This window comes from Strongylocentrotus purpuratus, unplaced genomic scaffold (genome assembly GCF_000002235.5).
Source record: "Strongylocentrotus purpuratus isolate Spur 01 unplaced genomic scaffold, Spur_5.0 spur5_scaffold_16, whole genome shotgun sequence".
NCBI lineage: Eukaryota > Metazoa > Echinodermata > Echinoidea > Camarodonta > Strongylocentrotidae > Strongylocentrotus > Strongylocentrotus purpuratus.
This window is the reverse complement of record NW_022145601.1, coordinates 3,068,026-3,092,562: the sequence shown is the minus strand read 5'-3', so window position 1 is coordinate 3,092,562 and position 24,537 is coordinate 3,068,026. Positions and strand designations below refer to the sequence as shown.

The 24,537-nt window shown below is 37.1% G+C and overlaps 1 protein-coding gene across 1 annotated transcript; it reads left to right on the top strand.

The window, feature by feature from the left end:
* The first annotated feature begins 794 nt into the window (after positions 1-794).
* LOC586927 lies at positions 795-22,913 on the top strand. Its single transcript, XM_795328.5, has 5 exons — positions 795-922; positions 4,147-5,052; positions 14,526-14,666; positions 20,372-20,828; positions 21,278-22,913. The coding sequence occupies exons 2-5, from the start codon at positions 4,647-4,649 to the stop codon at positions 21,639-21,641; spliced, it is 1,368 nt and encodes a 455-aa protein (XP_800421.3). The 5' UTR covers positions 795-922; positions 4,147-4,646; the 3' UTR covers positions 21,642-22,913.
* The last annotated feature ends 1,624 nt before the right edge of the window (positions 22,914-24,537 follow it).

The window sequence follows — 24,537 nt, the reverse complement described above, 5'->3', positions numbered from 1 at the left end:
TGGGGGGGGGGGGGGGGGGGGGGGGGGGGGATACCAAAGTATATAGTAGAGCGTGAGCGTAAATTGGGGTCTATGCATGCAGGGGCAACGCTCCGGCGGGGGGGGGGGGGGGGGGGGGGGGGTTAAGGTGCGGAGCCCCGGGAGCTCAGGTGTTTCAGCATTTATTTACGGTCAGATGAGCATTCTGGGGTCCGTGTTAGGGTCCCTGGTGGGGTACAGGGGGTGGAGCCCCAACAAAAGCATTTGGTTAAGGTCAGATGAGCATTAATTTGTTGATACCTCATTAAATTTGTGACACTTACCGGTTAGTATTCTTCTTTTCTTTCTACCTTCTTTCCACTTCTCTTTAACATACCTTTTCAAAAAATGAGGGGGGGGGGTCTGAGTCTCAAGCCCTCCGAGCCCCGCCCTTGTGCGGATCTGTAGGCTTCTATTATCAGTTTTTGAGCCTGTGACTGTAAATTTGGGAATTTGGCTTAAAAAAGTATTATTTACAAAAATCCAAGAAAACCATGTCATTTCAGCATCATTTGTTAATCACTGGTATGATCCACCCCCCCCCCCCCCCCCCCCCCATATCATCAGTAAGCCAGTGCGAGAGGGTAAAAACAATGGTCGTATTGTTTTCAGCACCACCCATCCCCAAAATAACTATTGTAGCGGTCCACGACTGATGGATTTTTAGTTCACGTGTAGTAAATTTCACGAAGCCACTGTATTCCAATGGGTTGACGTAAGCACGAACCAATCAATTATCCTCGTTCACAACATGTGACCGTGTGAGAAACCCTAGTTACAGACGGATGTTTATAAGCAACGGACTTTGCCCCGCGCTACTGCGAAAACTGTGCCGCTTCTTACACTGGAATTAGGTAAAATATACTTTCTGGATCTTGGATTTTTATGTTTTGGCTGAGAAAAGGTGAGTTGGATATCTAAGAACGTATTTATTGAGGTTGTAAGGGATAAATATTCTTTTAGAATTTATATGCAGCGATTTTATGTCAGTATGTCGACATCGATTGGGTAGTATTTCGCGCGCCGACTGGTTGCGGTTTCCTCTCCATATAGCGCATCGATTGTTTACGGCCGCTACCGGGCTGTGCAGGGCATGTGTGTGTGCCATGCAGCCCATCCTTGCTCGCTAGCCCAGCTCTGGACGACGGCAGTGAGTGGTGTCGGATTACATCTTGACAAGAACCAGACTGACATTGCATTGCATCTTGAGCCGATAAACAGGCGGGCCAGTGACAGTCACAGTCACATATTTCTGGATGTTGTCTTCGTCCAGTTGCGTCCAGTGATGCCTACATGTACATTTAACAACCATAAACATTAATATATTTCTTTGTAAGATAATGTTGGCACTGTTGCACTTGCAGTGTTGCCTGTTGGCATTGCTGAATATAATAATATTCTATGTTGCTGTGTCTTCGACTCTGACAGTCTTTGAGACTCTCACCCTCAGAGGAAGGAAGAAAAGGGAAGAATAATGAGGAGAAAGAAGAGGGAGATTGAAGATGAAGAAGGAAGAAGAGAGGGAAGTATAATGAAGAAAAGGAAAAAAGGAGAAAGAAGAGAGGGAAGTAGAAGAATAATAAAGAAAGAAAGAAATAAGAAAGAGGAATTAAGTTTTAACACAAAAATGAAAAAAAGAAAGGAGGAGAAAGAAGAAAGATCTATGGTCAGGATACGAAAAATGAAAAGAATGTGTACACTTTACATGTAAAGTTAAGGCCTACAGACAGTCTCTGCTTTACCAGTATACACAAAATGATTGGTGATGAAATGTACATGATGTAACTCACTGTTCAAGATACATGTACTTGACATCTGTTCAAGGAGTGGGGGGGGGGGGGTGCCGCTCTAATTGGTAATTTTTTTCACAAAATGACCCTTAAAAATGGGTAGGGGTTTCGAGGTTTGAGCGGCTCACCCCCGTCCAAACCAAATCTGAGAACCAATTCTGAAGAAATCCAAATAAACTATGAAGTAATAAAAATCAGTATATTTGCAATTTGAACTTATTTTGAGACTCTCTCCCCCCCCCCCCCCCCCTCTCTCATTTCATCCCTGTAAATCTTCCTATTGCATTAAGTGCTTTATAAATATTGCATATTCTTTTTATTATTTATTAATATTAATAATGATAATAATAATAAATAATAATAAAACATTGCTACATGTACTTTTAGATAAAATAAATCTCACCCTTTCTCCTGATAGCTGAAGAAAGAGTTTATTTGTTTATTTATTCCTTTCCACAACATGCAGTATGCACACACATGTATTCACATCAGACAATCTAATATTTTAACCAGGACTTAACTCCAATAACATACAAACAAATTACAACATATTGTTTATTATGGCAGTTCCTTTACCAAACCAGATTTGTTTGCTGAGCTTTTTTCTTGTGTGTGTGTCTGTTTTGGCATGTTTTCAATGGCCATGTGTGATTAAAAGCTGAGACATAAGACTAGGAGCTAGTTTGAAAGTTGAGATTTCCCTGCAGAAAGTCCCAGTTTTTTTACTGCAGTTATTATTATTTTTTTTACTACAGCTCTTTATACAGTCATCCAGAGCTCTTTTTGAAACTTTCAAACCTAAATCTTATTTATGCACTCTTGTGAATGTTGTTTATTGTTGTCAATGCCTTGCCATGTTGTAAACTCTTCCAGTGCATGTGCAAAAAATACGTTATGAGAGCCAGAAAGTGCTAGCTTTAAGACTCTCATAGGGTGAATGCCCTTCTGGCTCTGAACAGACACAAATGTTTTTATTTACATGTACCTTTAATACTAAAGGTGAGTAATGTACCAAGGAGTTCCCTGAATGGACTAATCTTCATTCAGAAGTGTTTTTATTGGAGCTCTGTGTTTGGTTTATTGTTATACCGAACAATCCAAGGGTAATTGGAGGCAAGTTATATTCTTCTGTCAAGATAAGATGGCTATCATGCAGACCCATGTTGACTTTGTTGATTTGACAATAGAGATCATCAAATTATCGCCTCTGGTCGATTCTAGCTTTTATTACTAGTCTTTATTTTCAGACCAACTTTTATTCACCATCATGCGAAGAAACAATGTTATTTAGAGCTTCCCCCTCCAGTTTTTCATCTTAGTTTCAAAACTCAAAAGTAATTTTAACATGTAGTCATGTACAACTTTTGTAGTTTCTTAGTTTATTAGCTTGTTATTTTATTCCACACTCCTTTTTCATTTACATGTACAAACACTTACAACAAAGGCCTACCTCCAATTTAAAAAAAATAAAAAAATTCACCACATCGTGGAAACAAGTGTTCTCTTCCTTGACATGTTTCAACTACATCTTTAATTTTTTGTTTATTTGTATGTACAACCTGTGCATGTACAACCATCTATATTCCAAGGTTCTCATCCCAGCCCACTTCCCATTTCCCATTTCCTGCCCATGACGCCCTTTTTAAAATTGTATTTTTTTGCCATGATATATTATGATGTTTTGTATATTATAGAGGCATTGAATTAAAACAACAATCATTGAGCTGTGAACTTGGCATTTGACATTTTATGGAAATGAATATTAACATGAAAAAAAAAAATTAATGCAAGGGACAAAAGTTGATTCAAAGCTGGCCGCTATACATGTGAGGTTTATGATTTTGTGAAGCGTCTGAAAATGGAGACCATGATTTATATTTTGGAATCATTGATAAGCTACATGCACTTGTAGAAATAATTTGATCTTTAGTTTGATAGGATTGTGGAAATTATGCTAGAAAGGGAGGCACTCTAGCTCAAATTGTTGGGTTTTATTGACTTTCATTTCAAGATAAAGAACTTATAGAAATACCTCAGGTATTGTGGAGGAGCAAGTTTAAATCTTAATCCCAGGGAACTTCAAAGCTCCTTGCTAATAATGAAGAAATTAATATTGACCACCCAGCAAGTTTTAAAGTCAAGCCAGACTGGCGTTACGATATTCTGGTTAACATGGTGTTTTAGATCAGGAAGAAATATATTTGTAAAGATATATTCCATCCACCGGTAGATATTGGAAGGTACAGTACATACACTGTACATGTACCTTTATTAAAGAAATTGGACTTTTAAGGAATATTTTCTAACTGTTACATGTATGTTTATATTTTTACTTCAGAACCAGCAAGACATGCATGGATCTATATACTGCAAGTCATCAAGGAACTAGGTTAAAGATGTAATCCCATGGAAGTCTGACCATGACCTGTAAGCCACTCATCTCCATGGAAACGAAGGATCTCTGACCTCATTCATGACTGCACTTTGTTTTCATCAGATGAAGGAATAAAGCAACTTGAGCCACTGCATTATAACATACAGTAGGCTAGACTTTAGCGCAGCTGTATCACATTATAGCTTGTGTTGCATTTTGGATTGTGTTTTCTTTAGACCATGTAGGTGTTAGGTGTACCACGTGGTGTTTTGATCAATAAATGGTGTCAGACAACAAATAACTTTGTTGTCGATTACAAGCGCATTACCATTAACAGGAAATGCCTGTTTCACAACTTGATGTTCGCACCTCCGATGTGAATCCCAGACCCAGGGGTTACGACTTCTGGTGCCAAGTTTTTGCGAAGTGATCGCTTCATCAGCGATTGACTGACGATTAGAAACATGGACAAGCTGGTGAAGCCATCAGCATCGACGTCTCCGCCGACGGCCAACAATGGCAAGCGGGGACCGACATGCTCCCTGAGCGGGAGTAGCTCCAGCGAGGGGGAGGGGTCAGACCATGAGGAGATACCCCCCTCCCCCTGTAGCAGCACCTCCAGTGGACCCACCTACGTGCGCCCTCCGGGGTTCAAGCACCATGGACAAGAAATCAAGGTCCAGGAACAGAGGCCAAAGGTCAATACTAGTGTGCGAATCAAGCGCAAGATCAAGAGACAGTCTATGATGAAGGATGTGTTGCCGCTCAGTCATGTGACCTCTCACCCTGTTACCAAGGTAACGATGGAGGAGAAGACGACTGGGGTCCAGGTCCTGCCGCCCAGTGGGATGAAAACTAAAGTCAGGAAAGGTAGGTTCAAGAAAACAACTACTTTAACACTTACTTACATGTACATCAGGGAGGTGGGAAACATGTACAATCAATTTTGATAACATTTTTATTAGAAAGAAGTGTCATATTTCAAGAGCTAGTTTTCGCTTGTCTGAAAGTTCAAAAACTTAAAATTTACAAAATATAGATGTACGGCAGTTTTGACTAGAGGAGGAGGGGGGAGGGGGGGGGGTTGAAATTTAGTGTCTTGGAAATAATAAGTTGCTTTTATTGAAAAGAGAAAGATTAGAGAACCAAATGACTTGTGTCTTGAAACTATGTGATGGGGAATATGTACATGTACATGTAGCTATTGTCCATAGGGCAAGTTAATCTGCCCCCCCCCCCCCTTCAAATGAATTCTACTGCTTATTACAGATCATACAATGTACATGTACAGGTACATGAACATGTACAGTATACATTATACGTGTAAACTGTATGTTGAACGCAAATTTGTGTACCAAGGTTACATTGTAGGTTTTCCTTTTACTGATACATAAAAAGTAAGAAGCTCCATTTTGTTGACTTCCATGCACATATGATTCTTATTGTAAAAGACTTTCTTGATTGTAACTTGATAAGGCAGTAACTCAATATTAGCTTGGCAAAATGAGCTGCTTACTCCTAATGGAATTTGAGTTGTACTTCTGAATTCTGATACAATTGTTGGGGAAACGTCATGCCGAGAATTCAATAAGGATTTTAGATTTGGGTCATTATTATAATGAGTAATGAGATTGCATTACATTCTACTTGGGGTATTACTGAGTTCTTTCACCTCTTTTTTTTCATTGGACCAAGCTTCTTTTCTTTACAAGCTTTGTCTGAATAAATTGTTTCATTGTAATGTGAAATGTAAGTCTGTAAATGTATACAGTTTTTGAAGGCCCCTCCCTTCTCACTCTTCCCTCTCTTTTTCTCTCTTTTTTTTTCTCTCTCTCTTTCTCTCTCTCTCTCTCTCTCTCTCTTCTCTCTCTCTCTCTCTCCCCCCTCTCTCTCTCTCTCTCTCTCTCTCTCTCTCTCAAGAAGTACATCAACATCAGTTTTTAAATGTTAGAAAACAAAACACTTGAGTTCTGATCCAGACATGTACATTTAAAATGCAAATGATGACCTCAGATACACATACATGTACTTTATATCTCCAGAACAATATTGACTATGAACATTGTATGTATTGCATTATTTATAGCCTTTCTGATATACTGTAATGTGTACCATTACACAAATAAAACATGGCCTTCACGGTGTGAAGTGCTGATGTCTAATAGGGTAAATCGTTTCTATGGTAACAGAATTACATTTGTTTTTCCCCTCTTGTGAGCACTAAGCAAACTATTGTGAAAAGGTGCAAATGCTTTTTATACATGTGAAGGGTAATTGTTGTATAATAGTTTTCAATAAAAATGTATATTTATTCAATTAATGCATTTATAAATCTACATGTAGTTAAAATGCCTGACAAAGGCAACTATATTTATTTAATGAAGGAAGGTTCTTTCCCCCCATATAATTACTTCCATACTATAGTATACATGTAGTACATCATTTTGTCCCTTAATTCTCTCTGTGTATTTAATTAGAATTTGGTTCATCTGACAAAAATTATTTGTTTCTCTCTTTATAGTGCCTCTGCATGATCAATCATGTCTTATGTATACAGCCTTTAAATGTAAATTCTACTTCTTTATCACAGGCCAAATTCTCTGTTGCCTTTCACGTTTGTCTAGCCAAGCACTAGAGATTCAAATTGAAAATTCAAGCCTGAAGGGAAAAAGTGTCAGATTCCTTCCCAATTTGTGTCCTAAAATTGTCAGATATAGTATATGCCCTTTCGCCCCCAAATGCCTGTACTGTGTGTTCAACTAGACGCCCAGCTGTAGCACATGCAACACAGCTTTGAGCACGCATCTCTGTTTGGAAAGTAAGGAGTATAGCTGTCTGTGAGGCCTGTCCTCATCAGTTCGAGTTTACCAAATAACCCGCTATTTGAACTATCCTGAACGAAAATTAACCGGTTAGTTTGCATCCTCATCAGCCCGCAGTTTAAATTAGCGGGATATTTGGTCAAGAAAATATCCCGGGAAATGTTGGTCTTGTTTCCAAAATATCCAGCTATTTCGGAAAAAGCGGGCTAATTTGCGCCCGTCCGAGCTAGTTTGTGATGAGCGTATCAGTCTGGTGAAAACGCAATTTTGAGCTTCGGGATAATATCCCGAGTCTGAGAATAGTGGGTTTTTTGGCAATCTCAAGCTGATGATGGCCTGATGAGGACAGGCCCCATGGGTATAGAACAGGATTCCATTAGAGAAGTGCCATCCAAGGGCATCTCTGTTTACATAAGAAGATGGGAAACACATGTAGTCTACTGTAGTGTACTGGCTATACATGTAGCAGGTGGGTGGAGGGGGGGGGGGGGGTGAATATTTGCAATACCTGGTTGGCTCATTAATACTTCCAAAACACAAGTTTGATAAATCATCAGTTTATTGAATTTATTAACGATACTGGAAAAAACTGTTTAACATTTTATTATTATTATTATTGTTACTATCATTTGTATGCATAATATTATTATTACTATTATTACTATAGGGTGCCTGGCAAAAGGTTGAATTGGGCCATGTTTGAAAGTTTTAGACTTTCTTTAATTATCTTGAAAGCCTGAGAGAAAGCAAATTCATTTTGAAAACGTCCCCCTATTACCTTAGTCCAATTTTTCTTAATGAAATTTCTTTGACAATCATTTCTTTCTTATAAACAAAAAACGTTTATACATATATGCCACATATGTTTTCTCCTTGTACGTCTTCCCCTTGTCTTTTCAAACTACATGTGAATGTATCTCACTTCCATCTTTCCCACTGTCATCTTTTCTATGAAGATGTTGTTATCTAGTTCATAATGGATCTCCGGCTAATGTATGATTTGGAAAGTGCTAACGGCTCAATAAAACCTGAGATCCAAGAAAGACACCATCTCAAAAGAAACGCATTTCATCCTTTTTGTTTACATCACCATCAAAGTCCCAGTCAATTTAGAAAAATCGTCATGTGGCTCGTTAGAATGAGAGATTAAAATCTCTTCGCTGGCAGTGCCGTAATTGACGCATCAGCTAGGGCACTGCCACAGAAGAAAAAAATTTGCCCTGAGTTTACATGTGATGTGGTTGTTGCCTAGCAACAGGAGTCCTTGTCTCCCCTCAGTGCTAATCTATGCCGCTACTCAGAGAGGAGAGCGGGAGAGGAGAGCGGGAGAGGAGAGCGGGAGAGGAGAGAGAGAGAGAGAAAGAGAGAGAGGGAATGAAGTGCTCAATGCACGTGCCACTTTACTGCAGCTGTTTACTATATTCCAACTACCCCAAATTTGTTTTTCCTTTTCTCTTTCTCTCTACCTCTTCCTCCATGATTTCCCCTGTCTCTTTTCTTTCTTGCTCTACACTTTCCTCTTCCATTCTTCTGATCTCTCTATCTCTCTCTCTCTCTCCCTCCCTCTCTCTTTCCCTATGTATCAGTTTTTTTGTTAAATTCTAAGCTTTCCTGAGGTATTGTTGCTTCTCTTTTTTCCACCCAAAACTGCCTTTTGTTCATTTGTTGTTTGTTGATTTTCATTCATCCCTGTACATTTCTGTCTATCTGCTAGTCTTTCTATTCACCCTTTCCAACATATATATCACACTATATTTTCCTTTCTCTCTCTCTCTCTTTCTCTTTCTCTCTCTCTCCTCTCTCTCCTCTCTCTCTCTCTCTGTCATATAAATATATATAATCTCCTTCTTTCTTTCTACTTATCTCTGTACAAGTATTACAATGTATTTGTTTCTTTGTTTAACAAAAACCAACTCACTAGCTGAACACACCCATCTAAATTGACAAACCTATATGATATATATTGACTGTATCTTACTCCGCCCACCCCACCCTGATGAATCACCAATCCCTATATATTTACATCACCTCTGTATCATCACTGTATGCTCAATAACCTGCCACAAGTAGCAGAAAATTACAATTAATGTGGAGAGTGTGTTTGATGAATTATTAACAGATCTCGCCTGCTGCTGGTATCCCTTTTCAATAGAAGTGTGCCACTGAAAATTTAATTAAAAGTGTATTCAGTAGGGACAGATTAAGTATGGAATAGCACGGTTGGATTTAAAACTCAAATGATAGAGGAGTTAATTGAAGTGTGAGGATTTTTTATTAAACTCTATATATTTTTTTAAAGTTTTAAGCATAAATTTTGTGAGATTGAAATAGTTTTACAAAAGTGGCGGTGCTCATGACACTTTGATTGTATATTCAAAGAAGCATTATTTTGAATGGAAAAAAAACGGGAGGAGGTTTTGATTTAAAGCATAAGGTCCATGTGCACCATCTTCTTAGTGTCAAGTCCTCTGCCTCTTGTAACTCATGTTATTCTTTAACAAAGGGTCAAAACTTTTCTAGCTCTTAATAAACGATATTTAGAATCCTATTGGATGTAAAAGATCTTTTCATTATGCATTCAATCTAGAACCCCTGTGCCATCATATATTCTGGTCACATGCCTACCACCTCCCCGAGGGAATTACAGGACAGAATTTTGCTTTGATTTGAAAGCATAAAACTGTAAATTGATTCAGAAAATGATGAACTGTCTATTTATGCATTCCATGTGCTGAATCCATTCTCTGCTGACTAGTGACGCATTAGAAGGTGAAACAAAAACGATTTGTTTTCTTTTCTTTTTAAAGTAGCGTTTAGATTTCCAACTTAGCAGAGTTCTGTAATGGTTAGAGAATTAGCCTTCTCTGTTAATTCTGTGTCAAAACTGGGTTTCGTAAAATTTTGTTAAATTAATTGTCTTTGAAAGACGTCTACATGTACATGTACATACAACTCTCTACACTAAACTACATTTAAGATCATTATTCAAGCCAACTTAATTGGAGAAATATAATATTAGTAAGATAGGATTTATCTTCAGTTGGATACAATTAGAAATGTTACAAGTTATGTTTGGTTAGAAATTATGGAGCATCCTTCAAAAATCAAATTTTCATTAAAGACAGGTACATGTAGGTCTGGAGGGAGTCTTATATTCCGTAATTGTCATTCATTTACTATGATATTGTAATAGATTTATAGAAATTAAAAAATAATCCAGGCACCCAGCCACTCATTCTCATTTAGGCCAGGAAGATTGTGCGAAGACGTAACAAAAACAACACCCCAGTGAGTCTTTACAGCAATCAGAAAGATTAAAGTCATCTGCTTTGAGCTTGCTATAATTTCTGCTGGGGACATACAAATCTAGCGAGAGAGGAGAGAATCTTCATTGAATTGGCGTCGTCGTCGGTGTCAGAATAATTCCTGACTGGCTGGGTGCTCATTTCCAAACTGAGGATGGGGAAATAAACATGGGCTTGAAGATGCCCTGAAGAGGGGGGCCCCTCAATCAAGATTTCTGAGGGTGTAAATGAGGGATGCTTGCTCTGCTGTAGGAAAATGCTATACAATATATATTGGTTTAGTACTAGCTGGTGTACTGGCATACCTGTCTGTTTTATTAAGCTTTGAGTGCTGCCAATGTGTAGGAGTGATCACTTTTGAACAGCCTACAGTATGATTAGCATAAATCATAATTCATGTACACAATTCATTTTTATAAAGTTATTAGAAATATACCAGAATGAGACTATGATTTTATTTTATTGTTTAGGGAAACTGATGATCCAGGAAATGACAGCATCCGCCCAAAAGGGTAATACATGCAGGCCTACAAAATGTAAAATTTACAATTTTGTTTTATGTGTAGTTACTGTACGTTGAATAGGAGGATTATTCAAACTCAGATCAATATAGCAGCTATACACAGCCACTTTATAAAGAGATTTCTTATTTTGGGCAATTTAATTTTGAATGCAATTCTTCCACATATGCCATGGGGAAGACAAAAAAGGTGAAAACAACTCGAGGGAGTGAATAGCCTGTTGTTTTTTAAAGCCACACCCAAATCATTCATAATAAGACTGTACGAGAAAAATATTCTATAACTTAGATATAATATTGAGAGCTCTTATTGAAAATACTGCCCTGGGGGTTATCGCTTGAAATGAAAGAAAAGGCCTAGGAAAAGAATTCATATTCTGTGCAATACACGGCGCATATTGATGGAAACCCGATCCGTGGTGAGCAAATAAATGAGCGAATGATTTGGAGAAGAACGTGAGCCAACGGCTGGCTGGTCGATGATTCACTACTGATGTCAAGTGCAATGTAGGACAGAAGACTCTACATATATTAACCCTTACAAGACTAAGAATACTTGAGAATACCAAGGTGTAATTACCCTTCTATGTAGGGTTACACACATATTTGTCAAAACCTTAAGTATACTCTTTCAAGATTTTATATGGGGTTCTAAGTCTTTATTTCCTTGTTAACTTTGTTTTGGGATATATTCTACTGGAACAAAGTTTTTTTTTTAATTATTTTTGTTTTTATTGCTTTTTTTAGCAGAAATGGATAAAAATATTGGCCAGGCATGTTGCAAATTATTCTCATTTTAGGGTGGTTTTTGTAATGGCACAACATTATGTCATCAGATCTAGAATTCATCATAAAAACATAAAAAACTACAGATACACGTACATGTACATAGCAAAAATAGTATTGCCACTACACGTATGCAATAGCATGAACAATCATTTTCCTAGTATCATTTATAAAGCACAATGTTTTATTAAAGCCACGTTCGTGTACAATATTGTAACTGCATATGTGTCCTTTAATATAGAAAGAATAGAAATACTGTACATGTATGGCTTCAACATACAGGATGTATTTTTAAATCAAGAGTAGTGAGAATTATTGCCCTCCATTTGATAGCATTGTAGATACATGTAAATACTGAATAGACATATTTTATATTTCCTCTTTTGCAAAAGAAAACAAAATTGTCTTTCTGATTATATTTTGAAAAAACAATAACAGACTTACAATCTGCAGTAGATGTAGAAGTAGTAGAAGTTTTTGTTGTGGTTGATTGGTTTCAGAAAATCTATGTTATTAATTTCTTCCTCCAAACTATTGTTACTTCTCTTTGGATTCATGTTCTTTGTAATACCCTGAAATAGTATGATTTATGAGTCATGATCTAATTATACTGCCTCTGTTATTTTTTCACTGTCTTTTTCTCTTATTTTTTTCTCTTTTCTTTCTTTATTCTCTTTCTTTCTTTTCTCTCTCTCTTTCTCTTTCTCGTCTTGTTTCTTATATCTATCGTTCTTTTTCTATTGTTGCTTTCTTCTATCTTTGTTCTTTCTCCTCTCTCTTCTCTGTGTCTTTCCTTTATCCTCTATGTATCTTTCTTTTATCTTTTCTCTCACTCCTTTTTTCCTCTTTGTATCTTACCTTTATCTTTTCTCTCTTTTTCTCCACTCTTTCTTATATCTCTTTCTTCTCTTTCTGTCTATCTTCTCCCTCTGCATGTATATCTGTCTCACAGTCTCATTATCTAATACCCTCTACATGTATGTATAATTACCTCATTCTCTCATTTTCCTCTCTCTCCCTCTTTCTCCCTCTTTCTCCCTCTTTCTCCATGTCTCTCCTTTTCCCTCCTTTACTCTTTACCTATGAGCTATATTGATATATTTGATCGCCCTTGACCATACACACAATGCTTCTATTGATTTCCAGTGGTAGTCTGACTCCTCTGTCTCTCTCTCTCTTTCTACCCTCCCTCTTCTCTACCCTTTTTTCTTTCGCCATCTCTCTCTCTCTCTCTCTCCCCCCCTAATTTCATCTGAGCCCTTCTAATGCTTTATGGCATGATAGCTGATCGCTAGGGGCAACCAGATGCAGCCCATCACAGAAGGAGTGATCCTCTTTTTTCTTTCACTTATAATGCACATAATTCTTTGCTTGTACAGTGAACAGATATGTACATGTACAGTAGTACATACTGTGTGTCTGTAGTCTTTTCTCTCAATTTGTCTTGTTTTTTCTTCTTTTTTGTTGCCATAAATTAGCCTTTACACTTTTATGATGTAAATATATTATGGTGAAAAGAATAGGCATTAATTGCATGTCATGAATCGGTTTAGAGTTATATTATTTTATTAATGTCAAATTAAATCAATAGGACACTCTTCTCCACCCATCTACAATGGGTCTATGCCTACAAATGTACTTTGTCAGGTGAATGTTAGGAAGATGAAACAATAGCTTTTGTATCTATGGCTGCATATCTTCAATGTTTTTATATCTTTGTAAGGAGTTAATTAATTTTAGTGCCATATAAATGTATCAAATAGAAGCATACCATAAATCTACATAGTTATTCATCTCCCAATAAATGTATGTTATTAAATGAATGTGATAAAGATGCAAAGAATATTTGTCGACATCACCAACAAAACCATAGCATCGAGTTGTGCTATCATATCGTCGCTGTTTTCACGAAGTGACGGTAGTGAAAAAAAATTGCATTCACTTTGCGTGTAAATTTTCCTCACTACCGTCACTTCGTGAAAACAAGGACGATATCAACAAACTGCAAGTCCATTGTGCATACAGTGTGACTCAGTACCACTGAGTAACAAGTGTTTCTATTTTTCTCCTGTACACTGCGGTATCCACAGCTGTGCAATACTCATATATCACCTGACTAAAAAGCTTGTATGCTGTTCCATGTTGACTTTCTCAAGGTGCCTGAAAGCTAACCATTGTTATATCACTAAGGGAGAAACAAGTGGATGAGCTGTGGCATGCCAGAAAATCAATATTACAGTCAGAGAAGAATACATGGCTCTTTAGCCTGGATAATAATACTATGAATAGCTAATGCATCTGTATTTGGATGTTGCTATAGGAGTTCCCTATATTTAGATCACATGTCAAAGTCCAAATAAAGAAATAATTATTAATGTACTTGTACACTGTACATATGTACCTGGGGTATTAAACAAAAAAATCTGTTAAAAGAATATCAGATCTAAACAGTTTTAAATGGATTGGCAAAAATTATCAATACTTATTAAATCAATATATCATTGTCTATTTCATTAAAAAAAATTAAAAAAAATAAAATTGATTTATATTAAATTGTATTGTTGATGATTTAAGGTCTTGTAAAAATAGATTCAATCTGTTGAATGAATTCTCCTTTTCCCACAGGCTTTAGATGGGGAACATCTGGTTCCTTTATACAATGCATTAAAATATCTCTCTGTTTTTAAAGAATAATTTAATTATATATTTTTTTAATGGTAAGTAAATTCTTTTTCCAACACAACTTGTGCTTGACTACATACAGTGTACATGTACTTCAATCTTTTGCATTTGTCCCAAATGCATGTAGATTCCAAATATGATTTAATTTTGATATGTTGCATATTTAAATATGTTTAAAAAGTAATCACATTTATAAGTCTTATTTCTTGTTTTATTCAAACTTTTCAGAACCGATTCCGATGAGGTTACGAGCCCTCCCACAATCCTTTTGGCAGCAGCCTAACACCGTCAATTCAGCGTCTCCTGGCTCGATGTACTCCGTTCTTCCTCCCCTCTGCAAAATGGAACAGTCCAACTCAGACCTGGCAGGTAAGGTCCCGTAGAGTGATTGGCTTTTGATGAAAACCAAGGATACTGTTTCATACTACATATATTTGCTATGCTCAGTAGCTTAAAGAATATTATACACGTTCATGTACATTTACATTGTAAGTTTGAAGAACAGCATTATATTGTGAATGGTAGTTTAAAGGACAACAAAAATGATTTTAACTTTGTATAATAAATCAATTTAACGCGACAATACAAAATAGAAGGATAAGGTTGTATTTTCCTGTTTGATATAAAATCAAATCATAAAGAAATAGTTTATTTCTCTTCTGTTTGATTGATACTATCCATTGCTACTATCCATTCTAGGAAATAAATGGATGGAAATTCAAACATGAGTATGTGCAACCATAAACTACATGTAGTAACATAACCAGTTTAGGGATTATGGTTGGCATTATAACAAATCAATACATTTAACTTTCATTTTATCTGGAGTCAAAAGAGCATCAACTCATATTCTTCAACACAGAGTTAATGCCCTTCTGCTCCGGACAAATGATTTTATCTGTGTTATTGTCTATGTCATACAAAATTTCAATTACATGCTGCATTCAATCACATCTCATGGGTGTTTGCACAGACATGTTTGTGAAGTATCCGCATACGCAACCACCTACTTACCTGTACAAGTGGCTCTTTATTAACTATTTATTAACTGAAACCCTAAACTACCAGTGAAATGGTCTTCAGAATACCACCCCATGAGGCAAATGGCCCCACCTTTTTTTTTTCTTCATCATTCTTTTCTTTTTCTTTTTCTTTTTGTGGTTTTGCCAGAATTTGGTATTTATATATTTATATTACTTCACTATAAGCCATTAGAAGCCTTCGTAGATCTCATACTGTAACCATGTCAACAATAAAAACACACTGCACATCTGTGTCATGCTTAATGGTAATCTCAATCTATTTTGATGATGAATATAAATAATTAGAAACTGCTAGCTGTCCAGGGGTCTAGTATTCATTCTGCTATTAATATAATTGATAGTTCCCCTGAATTGTATTTCCTAAATGGTGTCACACAATCTTAGAATATGCACACCCATTACCAGTTCACCACACATTGAAGAATATTGTATTCATTTCACATTTCTTTGAATTTACTGGTTTACATATAATCTTCACAGTCTTCACTATTGTGGTGGATACCGGAGCATTATAAGTATTCATATTGTTATTATTATTATTATTTGTACATCCCCACGACGTATGAATATGAATCGAGCCGATATTTCTCCCTAGAGCAGCGCTGTGAAATGGAAGGGAATGTTAGCAGTAAACTTTGCTTTAAAATCTTCAATATTTTATCTCTTAAATATTGAAATTAAAATTATAGGTGAAATTAGTAGTGACTTGAAAGTGCATGTTTTTAGTACAAATCAAGAGCTGATGGGAAGCAAGATCATGTGGATGAGGATAATCTCACAGCATTCCTGTGGATCGACTACCCTCTCTTATCATGAAAGCTCTCATTTGACATTCGTACCGCAATCAGAAAAAAAATTCATTCTTCATATTGACAACTGTAAGATAAATGTATGAATTAGAACAAAAGTAAAACAGGGTTCTTAATTCCTCTAACCATTACTACCTTCAACTAATTTACCATTACATTATATACCACCTTTATAATCTCACATCTTCTTCTTTATCTCATTATCATCATTATCATCATTTACACAATCCCATATCATTTATTTCACCTCAAAAATGCAAATCACTCATCAACGATTCCTCTGTCCCACTAGATGCTCTCCCTAGATGCTCTCCGTAGATGCTCTCCCTAGATGCTCTCTGATGTTAGTGATATATCCCCTATCAGCATCACCACCATCTCCATCATTCTTACCTACCACCGCCAGCCACTGCATCCTTTCCAGTTGCCATGGCGATACCTAACTCCTCATCTCATTCATCATAGAACCTTTTAAGCATCGGTCGTTTATTGCGAGTACAATTTTAGTTTACAATTCTATCATTGTAATTGTGCATACGTACATGTACATGTACATACATGTTCATGTATGTATTATAATCTTTATCACTAGTTTACAATCTCGCCATTATTATACCACATTCCTCTTCAAAATCAACCTCATCATTACCATTACCGTTACCATTTTCATTGTCATCATCGTCATCCTCATTTAAAACAAAATATCTTTAATTTGCCGTGTCAAGATTTATACAGCAGCTTTTGTTTTGCTTTGTTATAACAAAGAGAATAATAAAGAGTTCTTGTAGAAATCACAAGAGCTACATCAATGTACATGTATTCTGGAGCATTCTTGGACTAGACTCGCTCACTACCCATGTACAATTTTGTTTTTCATCCTCATTATCATTATCACCATCCCCACCCTCCTCCTGAGTCCTGACCCCACTCTTGCTAATGCAGCTCCTTCCCCTCCTCCTCCTCCTTCCCCTCCTCCTCATTCTCCTCCTCCTCCTCCTCCTCCTCCTCCTCCTCCTCCTCCCCCTCCTCCCCCTCCTCCCCCCTCCTCCCCCTCCTCCCCCCTCCTCCCTCTCCTCCCTCTCCTCCCTCTCCTCCTCCTCCCCCTCCTTCTCCTTCTCCTCCTCCTCCTCCTCCTCCTCCTCCTCCTCCTCCTCCTCCTCCTCCTCCTCCTCCCCCTCCTCCCCTCCTCCCCTCCTCCCCTCCTCCCTCTCCTCCTCCTCCCCTCCTTCCCTCCTCCTCATCCTCCTCCTCCTCCTCCTCCTCCTCCTCCTCCTCCTCCTCCTCCTCCCTCCTCCTCCCTCTCCTCCTCCTCCTCCTCCTCCTCCCCTCCTCCCCCTCCCTCCCCCTCCTCCCCCTCCTCCCTCTCCTCCTCCTCCTCCTCCTCCTCCTCCTCCTCCTCCTCCTCCTCCTCCTCCTCCTCCTCCTCCTCCTCCCTCTCCTCCTCCTCCTCCCCCTCCTCCTCCCCCCTCCTCCCCCTCCTCCCCCTCCTCCTCCCCTCCTCCCCCTCCTCCCCCTCCTCCTCCTCGTTATCCTCATAATCCCCTTTCATCATCATCACCATCGCCATCATCCTGCATCATTCTCAACCATCTTTCTTCTCCATCTCCTCCTCCTCACCATCATCATTCTCTTTCTCCATCATCATCATTAACATTCCTCCCTAGACCCCAGACCTTAAATCTCAGCCATCAATTCTCCCTTCAGTGCACATCTGTATTGCAGATAAATTGAAAGAAAGCTGGGTAATTTTGTGCTCATTATCTCAAAGAGGAGCCTCTTACGTGATGATGTTCTGTGACTGTGTCTCCCATCTACCAATAAATTGATTGCTACGTGTATATGTACTTGTACTGGTTATGTATAGTCTTCACAATTAGACCCTATATACATGTATATGCCATAAATAGAAAGAATTTTATCTACCGGACCAGATCATTTTATTGTTCTTCTTCAAATGACATCAAATCATTTAAAAAAGTAACACTAACAGTATCACTACCAGGATTTTGAAAAATACAAAATGGCAAGTTGAAAATGATCCCTCAACAGAGAATACATAAAACTGATTAGAAATCATACAATTTCAGGTCAACTTGAAATTATAGCATACATGTATGTGATCATTTATGAAAATAATATGTACATACTGTACATGTAATACTGTATCTTCAGAGTTTTAAAAATAGTATTAAAAATGTCTTACATGTATGTAAAAGTATAATTTGAAGAAGGGGATGAATATGGAGAAAGAGGAGGAGGAGGAGGAGGAGGAGGAGGGGGGGGGGGGGAGAAGAAGAGGAGAAAGAAGAATAAGAAGAAAAGGAAGAAGGAAAAGAAAGAGTAAAGAACAAGAAAAAAAAGTGGCAGAGCAGAAGAAGAAGGATGAGGAGGAAAAGAAGAAGAAGAAGGAGAAAAGGGGGGGGGGGAGGTGATGGAGAAGAAGATGGAGAAAGAGGAGAAGAACAAGATGAAGAAGAAGAAGAAGGATGCATGATTAAGAGAAGGAGTAAAAGAAGAAGAGGAAGAAGAAGGAGGAGGAAGATGAAGGAGAGAAGAAATACAAGGAGGAGGCCGAGAAGAACAAGATGAAGGAGGATGAGGGGGAGGAAGAAAAGAAGAAGAAGCAACACAAAATAGACATATGAGGTGGATAGGAAGTAGAAGGACAAGATGGAGGAGGAGGATGGATGAGAAGCCTATTGAACTGCATGAATATGCCTTCAGGCAGTAAAAATTGCTACACGATACCGGTCTTTCATCACAGCCTATTATGCGCTCTGACTGTAGACCGTACAAGTGCATTTACAATCAGTCAATTCAGCCGTGCACAATGCCAAACCATCAATTCGACGCACTCGAGTATGTGGCTACTCCCGTCGTCATGGCTACCGTGGATTGTTTGCGTCGTGTTTTTATTATGATGTACACTTCCTCCTCAGCACACACACACACACAGCCCTAGGTACCTAGTAGGGCGAACTCTAATCGATAGAACCTCTGATTGATGAGGTATAGATTTCCACTTCACTTCCAATATCAGTGATCGTTTATAGTTTCCTGCTCATGGACTCAGGAGAATTAAATGCCAAAAATATTTCAGCATGGCATCGATCAAAGGCTTTTGCGTGGTCTCAGTGGAAATTGTTACCCATTTTCTCTCTTGTATCTTTGATTTTCTCATTTTTCATCATAGTGCAACATTGTCACATTTTTGTGAAAAAGCTTTGAATGAACCTCTACATATCTATCCACATACATGTGTACTGTACTCTCAAGGATACTTGCAAACTATGCCACTGAAATAAAATACTAATGTTATTAAATATGTGTACACTCTTCATCTACAAATGTATATCTTTTTAATTTGGGCGAAATATTCATGGTATTTTATTGAGAATAGCCAGAGAGTGATCATGTGTACAATACATTGCATTTCCACACAAAATTCACAATTTTCTTTAGTTACTAGAATGAATTAATGGGAGCAAAGAGCGACATGCTTTGAAGCCGTGGAAAAATGAAACCACACTCTATATGACCACACCTTAGGAAATTGAAGAAAAAAAAACATATACAGTATGTCTTTTAATAATGTATATATAAACATTGCATGAGTTAAAAAAAATGAGTGGTATGCTATGGGTATTTGAGTGTGTTGATTTGCATATGTGGCCCTTCACCACAAAGCTACAAAGCCACCAAAAATTCACCAAAAATTCACCAGAAATGACTTTTTATAGTTTAGTTATGATTCTGAAAGAGAATATTCTCAGCTTTAAAATGATATCATATCTCATCACAATAGAACGTTCCTAAACCTATTGAAAAAGGAGGAGAATGCCCTGTCTCAAGGAATGTTTTTAACTCTGTTTTAAAATTATGGGAGATTGAAATGAGACCAGTAGCCAAGGTCTCAGAAACGAAAATTACAACTACAACATAGAACTCGAAATCAGACAAAAATAAGCCTACAAACCACCCCAAATCCTAATTCTAGATTGTTTGGTCTAGTGAGTAATTGGAGAGTTGATGACTTGGATTTTTTTGCAGATTTTTTGTTAGAATACCCCTGAAGCAATTTTAGGATTATTGCTCCTACTTTAATAGTTAAGTTAGCTCTATGTGCAGCCAGATTAATTGTGTATTAATCAACAGCATTAAGGTCTTATAAATTCTTCACTTCTAAAGATGGGTTCCTTTCTCTTTTTTTTCATTCTTTCAGATATCAGACCGGTGACACCGCCCTCAGATGGTGAGAACGTTGAGAGCAGAGAGGGAGATCAACCTGATGTCAGGTTAAAGGAGAGGAAGGACACCCTCGTTGACAGAGACTCTTTAGTCATCAAACTAGAGAAAGACAAAGAAAGAGACTTATCGCGTGAGAGGGAGGTCTCCCCTAGAGATCGAGACTATTCCCCTCGAGAAAAGGACCTATCTCCTCGTGACAGGGACACGGGCAGGGAGAAGGAGAGTCCACGGGATAAAGAGAAGGTGCGCGACGGCCTCAAGGAGGGTCCAGGGCTGGAGTCCAGTAAACAGCTCCCTCTAGAGGCCAAGAAGAAACACCCGAGACCCCCACCAAGGATAGTGAGAGTATCTCCAGCTAACTCAGAGCTGCTTGCGAAGCTTTTTGAAGGGTTTGATGGAGACGGCAAAAAGAAGATTGTTAGGAGAGGAAGGTATGTACATCTTATTTTTGAACGATGTAGTCAAACCAGAAAATTTGGGTTTGAAACTTTATTTACCTAATTGTTGATGTGTAACAACATTATTTTGTAGCAAGAAACTTCCAAATATTGCCAAGTGTGTTTTGAAATTATCTATTCATATATGTTTCCTCGCATGATTATGCATTCACAAAAGTTATTTGCGTGTGAAAGTTTCTGATTTTACAGTTTTATGAATTTATGGATTTGTGGATTAATGATTAATACATTCTTTAAATTTCAAAATTTCAAATTACAAACATTAATATTAATACATTGATAAGATTAACTTTTGTCATTACTCAAAAGATACTGAAAATAGATAAGCACCCCTGTATATAGCATTGTTGTATTAAAAACACTAAAACCTCACATGTATCTAATATTCTGTTGTATTACTTGTTTCCCTTTCCTTTGATCAGGCCGAAGCGAGAGTATAACACTCAAGCAGCTGTGCTAGCAGTAGCAGCAGCCCAAACAGCAGCCAACACCTCTAACAACAACAACAACAACACCACCCCAACCAGTGGCAACAATGCAAGCAACCCTGCCACCACCCTCCATCACCCCTACCTGACCGGTGACGACCCATACATGATTGACAGCGTCGCAGAGGGCCTCCTCCCGATGTTATCCTTAGAGACGAGTCGGCAGAGCAGCGGCCCGTCGTCGCAATTAGCCATCGTGACGATCCGCGGAGATAACAATCGCATGCTATCACTACCCTCGCTTAGTGTCGAACAGAATCATTCCGCCATACTTTCAGAACTTGTGAAAGCTTTATGAAATTTATCACAAAATGTACTTATTAAATGATACCATTGCCAAAATTTGTCTTTAACAGAACTCAATTAATGTGTTGAGAAATTGAATGTTTTACCAAATTTTGCACACTTTCTCTGCTGAGTCCTAAAAACACATACATTTTATGTTCTTTAAAGGCTTTTACTTTATTATCCAAACCACAAATTACATTTAAATAATTTGGGGGATAAAGCAACCAACATATACACACAATTGTCTATTGTCTTGGTAGCTAAGTATCTAAAAAAATATTTTTAAAATGCATTTTTTAAACATTATCAATTGTATTTCAAATCCTTGAATTGCTGAATGGACATTACAAATTCATAAATATCTCTACTAAATTAGATTGCTTACAATCGATGAATTCAATCACTTCTTTTTTATTCAGAATTTTGAATGCTGTTTATCCTCTGAAATAGTAAAACACAGGTGCATAATGAACTGCTTGAAATCATCTGCCCTTTTTAATACATTGATGACACTTTAAGTGAATAGTTATTTATTTTAATACAAAGCTTTATTCATGCCATGTTTTAAATCTTTTTAGAAGAAAAAGGATGATATAGTTTTGTTTATACTGTAGGTCTTGCTTTACATTTCATGTACATGTATATACTCAAGACTTGACATTTTTGTCAAAGCCTTTTGAGTTCATGATTGTATGCAACGTACATGTGTACATGTTGGTTGTTGTAGTGGTTGTAAATAAGAGCTGTGAACTATTCACTTTTTATTCCATGTTTTTCAAGTTCTTAATTGTGTGTGAAAATTATTTACCATTTCCTCATGAGCTAGCTAGTCGTGAATTGTCAAGCTACTTAACATCTGTAGATCAGATGAGTATTAGCATACATCGCTGCATGTGATATTAATATCCGAAGTGGCACTAAAGAGTTAGTAGCAATTTGCTTTGAATTTGTAGCTTCAAATTGAGACAAATGTTGATGTAGATCATCAAGAGGAGTCAAGACTGGTAAAAGATTCTGATTATTTGTAAGTCACAAATATCATCAAGTTTGTTCAGGACTATCAAGTGTTCCCCATCACATTTATATCTCTATATATTATATAGCATTGATTCATTTCTCTCCAATGGACCGGTTTACTAACATATTCAAAATTAATGCCTACTGAAAGCTTGTCTGAGGCTTACCCGACATAGCAACAAGTTATACATGCAGACTGGATTCCAAGTATTGTAGTTCATTCATTAATAACAGGTTAATGGAGTCACTAGGTCCCCAGTGAAGAAACATCCATAATATACAAATATACACTGCCTTGAGAGGTTCTAGTTAAAACTATGCGCAAGAGGTGACTCCAATAGTAAGTATTTGCTGAGGGGCGCAGCCCCGTAGCAAATGGTACTTTTGGAGTCACCGAGGCCCATAGTTTAACCAGTACCTCGAATAGAAGGCATAGTATATTTTTATATCCTGCATCAAAAATTTATTTTAAAAAAAAGAAAAAAATTGGGGGAAAAAAAGTTTAGAACAAAAAAATGTAAATTTTTATCTAAAAAGATTTAAAAATTTTTTTTTTATTAAATTATGATTTGAAAAAAAAAATTGATTCAATTAAAAAAAACACTCCCAAATAGTAAACCAAAATAGTACTCTCATAAAGTACTTTCTAAAAATAGGTCAAATATTTCTGGTCATGTGACAAGCTCTCAACCAATCAAAAGCCAACATATTTTTTGATGCAAGATATAAATTTGTATATATGTTAGTAAACTTGTCTATTACATGTAATCATGTTCTCAATAGTGATGTTATCTATATATGTACATTGTGAGTGAGGTCAAAATTCACCATACCATATCTACATTCTATTCTCAATTGAGCAACTTTTACTAAGCAAGTTAAAGTCACATTTGTATATAAAATGCATGGAATATAATTTCAATTCTGCCAGAAAAAGGAGATATAGAGTTGAATTTTCATCCATGTGGAAAACATCATAGTTTATGTCACTATTTTAGTGAACATCTTTTTTTTTCTATCATTGTCTTCAGGAAAACAGATATATGTGAAAAATATTATGGAAATATATTTATTGAGAACTTAAATGGTTATCTACATTTGAAAGATATTTGTGGTTTTAAGAATGAAGTAGATGGAAAAGTAGATGAAAACTCCTTTCCTTACTTTAAAAAAGTTTTTTTTTTAGAGATCAATTATATGAATGTTATTTTTGTTACCAAATTAGATCAAATAGAAAATACTGTATTTATGGAGAATATACTGAGCTCTTTGTGAGGAAGCTCAACAACTATACAGAAAAAGTGTTTGCCAATTAATCCCTTCAAAATTTACACTGAAAACACTCTTCGGGAACCATTGACATACATGTTTGTGATGCACTATTTTGAAGTTTTAGGTTTTCACTGGACAAGATAAAAATCATGATAAGTGTTTGATGTTGGTGGCCGATGTAGTCCCATCGACTCTGGAGTTCTACGGTTTTAGATGCAGGTCGGCCTGCAAAAAACTTTGGCATTTTGGGCTAGTAGTATTTGAAGAGGATTGAATAGTCTAATGAAAAAATGCAGACTATTTCTTGCTAGATATTTTCTTAGTTTTTGCGGAGGGGGAGGGACGGCAAAGCTTTTCTCCCCTTCTTCTTTAAAATTTTACCTCAAATATCTTGCCTTGATAATTTGATCAGAATTTTGAAGTTTAAGTCTTATTACTTTAAACACCAGAGAAATCGCAAACATAAAAAACCCAACTTTTTTAATTTCTGAAATTGGTTGATCCAAAACCTTTTGACCAAATTTGAGTAGAATAATGGTATTTAAGTTCCTTTAATATACAAAAAGCCTTGCATTTTTATTTTTGTTGTCATGCCAGTTAAACACTATTGCATAGAG

Coding starts and splice junctions, on each gene's coding strand:
- LOC586927 (XM_795328.5), top strand. CDS start 4,647: ATGGACAAGCTGGTGAAGCCATCAGCATCGACGTCTCCGCCGACGGCC. Junction 5,053..14,525: donor GAAAACTAAAGTCAGGAAAG/GTAGGTTCAAGA, acceptor CAAACTTTTCAG/AACCGATTCCGATGAGGTTA. Junction 14,667..20,371: donor GTCCAACTCAGACCTGGCAG/GTAAGGTCCCGT, acceptor TCATTCTTTCAG/ATATCAGACCGGTGACACCG.